Source organism: Pseudorca crassidens, chromosome 2, assembly GCF_039906515.1.
Source record: "Pseudorca crassidens isolate mPseCra1 chromosome 2, mPseCra1.hap1, whole genome shotgun sequence".
Classification (NCBI taxonomy): domain Eukaryota; kingdom Metazoa; phylum Chordata; class Mammalia; order Artiodactyla; family Delphinidae; genus Pseudorca; species Pseudorca crassidens.
Window position 1 is genome coordinate 184,735,844 of NC_090297.1, and position 7,395 is coordinate 184,743,238.

General features: G+C 65.6%; 1 protein-coding gene across 2 annotated transcripts; it reads left to right on the plus strand.

Annotated features, from left to right (window-relative positions):
- The first annotated feature begins 1,115 nt into the window (after positions 1 to 1,115).
- Positions 1,116 to 4,088, plus strand: SHISA4 (shisa family member 4). Of its 2 annotated transcripts, none has more exons than XM_067729902.1 (5): positions 1,116 to 1,275; positions 1,541 to 1,712; positions 2,435 to 2,568; positions 3,269 to 3,436; positions 3,610 to 4,088. In XM_067729902.1, exons 1-5 carry the CDS (start codon positions 1,203 to 1,205, stop codon positions 3,654 to 3,656), a joined length of 594 nt encoding a protein of 197 aa, XP_067586003.1. In that variant the 5' UTR covers positions 1,116 to 1,202; the 3' UTR covers positions 3,657 to 4,088. The 2 variants fall into 2 exon arrangements, with proteins under 2 accessions (XP_067586003.1, XP_067586002.1); XM_067729901.1 differs by having other exon boundaries at positions 3,932 to 4,088.
- The last annotated feature ends 3,307 nt before the right edge of the window (positions 4,089 to 7,395 follow it).

Here is a 7,395-nt window from a genome sequence, read left to right on the forward strand (position 1 = left end):
TGGAAAAATGTCTATTCAGGTCCTCTGCCCATTTTTTTAATCTATTTTTTTTAATGTTGAGTTGTATGAGCTCTTTGTATATTTTGGATTTTGACCCTTATCAGATATATCATTTGCAAATACCTTCTCCCACTCAGTAGGCAAAGCAAGCTGGATTTAGAATGCCTCTGCCACTTACTGGCTCTATTACCTTGAACAAACCCTTTAACACCCTTGAATCCTAGAAATCTCTGTCTGTAAAACGGACTGATACCACCAGTGAGCTTAGTTTCGCTCGTGGGATTCCGGGGAGCCCCAAATGAGGGGCCTGTCTGAGTGCCCTGAAGGATGCACACAGAGGAGCTAAGAGAAGCTTTGAATTTTTTCCACAGCTTGGTCCCCTGCATGTTCCTGGTCAGGGAGCCCCTGGAGCAGGGGCACAGCTAGCAATACTCAGTACAAATTTGCAAGGAGACTGATGACTCCCTATGGGAGTGGGGGGCAGGGCCTCCCTATGCTCTCTGGCTACCGCAGTATCTCTGCGGGGCTGCTTTGTGACGAAAGGGGTTTTCACTGTCAAGGGTGTCGGACTGGATGGTCCCCAGGTGGCCCCAGCTGCCTGCCATCCGGACTGGTGAGGCCACAGGCTGGCGCATGCCAGGGCTGTCCACTCGGAGGGGGAAGGGGCCACTCAGGGAGCCAGCGCAGCTGGCAGGGTCCAGGCCTGTGGGCCCGGCGGGGACAAAGCTGCTCTGAGCTGCCTCTCAATGGGCGCCTGTGTTCTGGTGGGGGCGGGGTGACCCCCGCCTCCTCGCTCTCCTCTCGCCGCCGCAGGATGTCCCGGGCTGGACTGGGGCAGAGGAGGTCCCGCACAGGGAAGGTCAGGGTTGGCCGCTGCGCCTGAGCACTCGGAGGTGGCACCAGGATCCGGGCTTCCGGGGGCCGGGACGCCGATTGGGCCGAGGCAGGGGGCGGGCCCGGCCGGCCGCAGCGCCCAGCAGCCACTGGTCCCGGGGGGGACTTGGAAGGAGGAGCCCGCTCGGGGCGTGTCCTGGGCGTGTCCTGGGCGGAGCCCGGACGGGCGGGGCGCGGGGGCAGGGTCAGCGCAGACCGGCCGAGCCCCGCCCAGAGTAGGCGGAGAGGAGCCGGCGGGCGCGCTGGCCCCGCGGAGCTGGGCGGCCGGCGTCGTCCTGCGCGCCCCGCGCCGCTCCCCGCGCCCCGCCATGCCGCCCGCCGGGCTCCGCGGGGCCGCGCCGCTCGCCGCGATCGCGCTCCTGGTGCTGGGGGCTCCCCTGGGTAAGAGCCGGGGGCCGGGGGCGCGGGAGAGGTCTCTGCGCGCGGTCCCGGAGACCCTGGGAGAGCCCGCGCCCCGGAGACCCTGGGGGAGTCCGCGCCCCGGCGTTGCGGGGTCCGCGGGAGGGGAGGGCGGCGGGTGCCGGGCGTGGGGCCGACCCCAGGGGCCGCTCCGGGCAGAGGCCTCTGGGCGCAGGGACCAGGGTGGAGCTCCGGGGAGTGGGAGTGGGGCTGGGCGGCCACTGGGTACCCCCGTCCGTGCCCGCAGCGCTGGCCGGCGAGGACTGCCTGTGGTACCTGGACCGGAATGGCTCCTGGCATCCGGGCTTCAACTGCGAGTTCTTCACCTTCTGCTGCGGGACCTGCTACCATCGGTACTGCTGCCGGGACCTGACCTTGCTTATCACCGAGAGGCAGCAGAAGCACTGCCTGGCCTTCAGGTAGGCTCCGGCCCCTTCCCTCCTTGTCCGCCTCCACATTCTTCGCCCACACCCAGGGCTCCGGCTTGGGCACGAAGCGGGGCTGTAGCGCCGGGGCTGGGGAGTTCCAGGAGGGGCCGGCTAGTTACCGTCATGTGGTCACCGCTGGCTGGGCCGAGCCCTCCCCTCGCTCCGGGCCTGCGCACCCGGGCGCAGTGGAGCTCTGGCCGGGAGGTGGGAGACGGGGTCTGATTCCCAGGTCTTCTGCTCACCAGCTGCATGATCTTGGGGAGGACGTGCCCGGGTGGGTCACTGTTTCCTCTCCATGAAAAGGGGGGGACACAATGAGTGGTTTTCAAACTTCTTATTGGAGGGGACGCTGACATATAGAACAGGTATAGGGGGACTGTGATTAAAGAGGGATCTGAGAAAACAGCTCTGGATCACTTCCCAGGGGGCTTTCAGGGCTCCCGTGCTGGAGTCTAACCAGTTAGGTCATGGACGGGGGCACACACTCCACATCTCCGCCGGCCACTCTCTGACCAGCAGGCTGCCTGGCCTTCCGGGAAGTGTGGTCCCCTAAGATCTACCCACACCAGTCGGGCACAGCCCCACCAGGAGACCCACATCTCGGTTTGTGGTGGCTCCCTGCTGGCCAGGGGTCCGAGCCCAGTGTTACTGTCGGCGTGGTGAGGATCCCGCCCTTGAGGTTGGAAGGTGAGGGGACCTGTTCTTTGTCTAAGTCCCAAGACCATAGCGGGCATCGCCTCCGCCGTGATCCTCTTCGTGGCCGTGGTCGCCACCACCATCTGCTGCTTCCTCTGTTCCTGCTGCTACCTGTACCGCCGGCGCCAGCAGCTGCAGAGCCCATTTGAAGGTGCGTCCATGTGGGACGGGCCAGGGGAGCCTGAGCCGGGCCAGGCTGAGACCCACGGTGGGCACCAGAGGTCAAGGGGGTGAGGTTGTGCAGCAGCGTGTGCTTCCAGACACACACTTGCCAGCATGTAACCCCGGAAACAGGAGCGTTCAGGGGCCTGTGTGAACGCTGGACTGGTATGCACGAATGCGCCTGCACCGCTTGCCGGCATGCGCGTGTGTGCCCTGGGCTTGTGCGTGCTCTTGGCTCGTAGGAAGCACTTGGGGTGGGGCCTGGAGCGTGAACATCATCGGTGCGCTCCGTGCGGTGCGCTCCGTGCGTGCTCGAGGACGTGTGCCTGACTTGGCGTGTGACTGGTGGGCGTGGGAACGGTGACTCCCGCCCGGGGGGGGGGATCAGTGTGGGGGGACCCCCGTTGGGGGCAGCTCTGCTAGGCTGCAAGAGTCCAGCCCCACAGCGGCCATCTCCTTGCCCAGGTAAGACGTTCCCCAGGCCGTGCTCTCTGGCCCAGGAGGTCTCTGAAACCCCCTGAGGGAGCAAACTGCTGAACCCAGACTGACCAGCGGGGACCACCCGCAGGCTCCCTGCTGGACTCGGCCGAGCAGGGTCTGGGAGCAGAGGCGGCAGGGCCTCCCGGGCCGGAGGAGGTGGCTTCCCATGGAGGCAGGGCTCTGAATACTGGTCCTTGGCCCCCAACTAGGCCAGGAGATCCCAATGACAGGCATCCCAGTGCAGCCGGTGTACCCGTACCCCCAGGACCCCAAAGCTGGCCCTGCAGCCCCACAGCCTGGCTTCATGTACCCACCTAGTGGTCCTGCACCCCAGTATCCACTCTACCCGGCGGGGCCCCCTGTCTACAACCCTGCAGGTAAGTGAGCCCTTTGCTCCCACCTGCCCGCCCCCGCCCCCTCACAACCCGAGTCCTTCTCCCAGACCTCCAGGCTGCCTCGGCCCCGTGGGTCCTGCGTGGCCCTGCGGTCAGGGGCTCCCTTGCGCCCTCCCGTGCCGCCGTGACCCTCACCCTGTCTCCTTGGCTTGCAGCTCCTCCCCCATATATGCCACCTCAGCCCTCCTACCCGGGAGCCTGAGCAACCAGCTGCGTCTCTGCCGTCCCTCAGGGATGCCCCCTCCTGAACCTTCATGCGGCCCGGGGGTGGGCAGGGTCCTCTGCTTGCCAGGCCCCAGACCAAGCCACGCCCTGAGACCTTCTGGGAGCAGAGCCCCAGGGAGAGCAACAGGAGCTGAGCTGGAACTTGGCCGTGAATGAGGGGTGGGTGGGGAGGGCCTGGGATGCGTGGACTATTTTTATCCGGGGCGGGGGAAGGACAGGAAAGCCTGGGTCACAGCCCCTGCTTTCTTTTAGTCCCTTCTCCTCCCAGGACGCCAGCCGGAAGGCTGGGCCGCTCCTGTTTGCCCGCCGTGGGCTGAGGGGGCTCCACCGGCCGTGGGCAGAAGCCCTCCTGCTGGCGCCCCCACGGGCCGTGCCCCGGCTGCTGGATTAAAGCTGTAATGACATGTCATGTGGGTTGTGTCATTGGGCCATGCACAACTTCCTGGCTCTGCCGGCACCCCCACAGACCCGAAGCAGGGGAGGGCGGGTGCCAGGGCTGGAGCACAGGCAGAAGCCCCCAGGCTGAGGGCTCCTCGGGCTGGTTCCCAGAGCCGGGGAGGCGAATCTTGCCACTGCGGGGAAGAGGGTGCTCGTTGGTTGGTTACAGATTCCCCACGAGGGGCCGGCGAGTGAGGCACCACCGCCACACAAGGGCCCCTGCCCCCATTCAGTACACTTGGCACACTCGGGCCCCGCCCCCATCGAACCTGGGTGTGTCTGTGTCCCGAGGTTGCCAGGTCTCAGCTTCCTCATCTGTAGAATGCAGATGCTGCCTCGGGGCTGTCCTGAGGGTGAACCGTGTACAGGAAGCTTGGTCAGGTCTGCCCTTCTCCATCAGAGGAGGCAGCCTGGGCAGGTGCCGTCAGCTGCCTTGGAGCACCAGGGGAGCCCAAGGCACGAGGCCCCCAGGCCCAATTCTGTGTCTCTACTGGGCCAGGCAGGTCCCCTCCCCCGCCCCCCTGACCTCACCTCCCGAAGACGTAGGCCAGTTTTTAATTCAAGTGGGAAAAGTGCCAACTCAGCTTGGGAAGCCACCCAATCCGCCATCTCCCCCTTACCAAGCCCCTCGGCTCAGCCCCCTCCCCTCCATCCGCGGTCCTCCAGCCCCACTGCAACCTGCTTGCCCTTCAGTTTCCTCAGGCCTCTGCGCCCCGGCAGCCTCGTCTGGATGGCCATTGTGCTAACCATGCCCGGGGCCCACTGGAGGCTCTCGTCACACAGCCCAGGCGGGGAGCTCCTGGGCCAGCCGCTTTGGGGCCAGGGTCAGACCTCTGTCCCTGGACCTGACCCAGATGGAGGGGAAGCTAGGGCTGCTGGGGCCAGAGCTGGGACCACAACTGCAAGTCCACCTTTTCCTTGAGGATGGGGCAGAGAGGCGGGAGGGGCCGCGAGTGTCCTGGCTTCCGGTCGCAGGTTCTGCGGGTCGCAGGTTCTGCCGTCACACGCTGGGAGAGGCGGTCACCAGGTCACTCCAAGGTTCGGACCATCCTCCTCTCTCCTGAAGCTGGGAGGTGGAGGAGGTTTGCAGGATAAGATTTCTGAGTTTCCCTAAGAAATGACGTGCAAATGAAGCAAGGCCGTGCTGGTCAGAACTAATTATCCTTATGTCAACAGCCTGGGGCCAATTAAAAATTGCTCTGTAGTCTGGGAGGGGAGTCAAGTTTATCCCAGTCAGAGCTGCCTCCCGGGACGCTGCCCCCAACACTTCCAGTCAATTAACTCTACAGAGAATTCTCAGAGAAGGGGAGACCGTGACAAGAGTGCAGCTTCCACACGTGGGGAGCAGAGAGGAGGGCCCCGTCACGTTCTCTAGTTTTTAAAACAAGACAGCACCCTGTCTCCAAAAGTGCCACATCCTCTGTGGCCCAGCTCCTCACCCGGGGACGGGGCACGGCTGCCCCTGCACCAGCACCCCGGAAAACCGGCAGACACCCTACAACGTGGGGGGTGGGGTGGGGGTGGGAGGAGCCGTGATCCTCAGGGATCGAGCGAAAGTGCGGTCCTGCTAGCCTGGGAGGGACCGGCGGGGACCCTGAGGGGAGGTCTGGGAAGCCGAGATGGGGAAAGGTGGCATCTTACACGAAGCCCGCCGGCCTGCACTGTGGGCGCAGGGGGAATGCTGTGGTGCTGGGCAAAGCCCAGCGCAGGCAGACAGGGAGAGGGCTAGGGCCCAGGTACTTGGAATACAGTCAGGCCAGGAGCCAGAGGTCAGCAGGAAAGGGGAGCGCCGGTGGGGCAAGGGGAAAGCTGGAGGGCGGGTGGGATAAAGGAGGGGGTGAGGGCTGCAGAAGGGGGCCGAGGGGTGGGGGGAAGGTGCGTGGCCAGGTAGGGCAGGTAGAGCACGGGCAAGGCGGCTGAGGGGGACCCTCCCCAGGCCAGCAGCCTGTCCCCCTACCCCGCCCTCCCCAGCAGGCAGCTGGCACACGCCTAGCCAGGCTGGGTGATCTTGGTGGGTGACCCGTGTTCGGATCTTATGCTCCTTACAGAAGCCACCTGAGTGGCCTTGGTCCTGACGCCCGGCCTGGGCCTCCTACGACAGGAAGTGGGCCGAATAGCCCTGCAGGCCCGGTGCCTCCAGGGCCTGGGCCCCAGCTTGTACACACAGCCCCCAGGCCCGGCGAGGGGACGGGAAGGGGATGGGGGAGGGGGGCACTTTTCCTGCGGGCAGGGCCTGGGGCCAGAGTCTCAGATGGACCCCTGGACGGGGTGGGGGAGAGAGTGCGGCGGCCGGAGGGCCCTGGGGGAGCCTCCTGGCCCAAGTCGGCAGGAAACCTGGGTTTGAATCCGGATCCATCAGCTGTCAGGTCGTTTGCCCCGCCTTGCAACCCCTCCCCTCAATTCAGCTGATCCCAGAGCACCCGCGCCCCGAGGACTCTCCCGATCGCCCCCCCCCACCCCGACCCCAGGCCTCCCAGCAGTTGGGCCTCGCCAGGTCCAGCTGTCCACCCTCCGGGCTCGGAACGCTGCGCGGCAGAAGGCCCGGAGCCGCGCTGTCCGCCAGGTGGCGCTACGCCCCCACCCCAGGCTCGGAGGGGATGACGTCATCGGCCTGCGGAGGCCACAGCGGAGCGGAGAGGGGGGAGGGGGAGGGCGGTGCCCCTGGCGGCCCAGGAACAGCAGAAGCTGATTTTCTGTCGGCTAATCTTGAGTTAAGTGTGTCACGCCCTAAAGCGACGGGTCCAGCTGGAGCTCTAGGATCTGGACCCTGGCGGGCGGGGTCGCTTAGGCCACCTGAGCCCCTTCACCTGCCCTTGTCGGTGCCGGGAGGGGGCGTCACCAGGAGCAGCTCGGGGCGGAGCTCGGGATCCTGATGAGCTGAGTGGTCGCGGCCCGTGTCACACTCTCTGGGCCAGGCTTTGTCTGCGACGCGGAGGTGACGTTGGTCCGGCTCACAGAGCTGCAGCCTTGGCCCGCAGACTTGCTGCGCTTAGCTTGGGGGCGGCAGTGTGTCCCCCTCCGGCCCGGCCTTGGTTGGGTTTCTGGGGGACAGGCGCGTGGGTGGGGGGAGGGGGCAGGGTGCGCCCTGGGATCTGAGCTCTCTGCTTCCGGGACCAGGCTGCGCTCTGTTTCTGGCCAGAGCTAGCTCAGGGGTCCCGCTTCGGCGCAGGGACGCCCCACCTCCGCCCTGCAGACGGCAAGCTGCAAGAAAGCCTACATCTGACCCACACCCAGGTGGCAGTTCCACAGCGACAGGGGTGCAGCTCTTTTAGCCGATC

Bases quoted from the DNA above. Each gene is read 5' to 3' on its own strand.
- SHISA4 (XM_067729901.1), top strand. From the start codon at position 1,203: ATGCCGCCCGCCGGGCTCCGCGGGGCCGCGCCGCTCGCCGCGATCGCG. The intron at 1,713-2,434 runs GTAGGCTCCGGC...TCTTTGTCTAAG, and splicing joins AAGCACTGCCTGGCCTTCAG to TCCCAAGACCATAGCGGGCA. The intron at 2,569-3,268 runs GTGCGTCCATGT...GCCCCCAACTAG, and splicing joins GCTGCAGAGCCCATTTGAAG to GCCAGGAGATCCCAATGACA.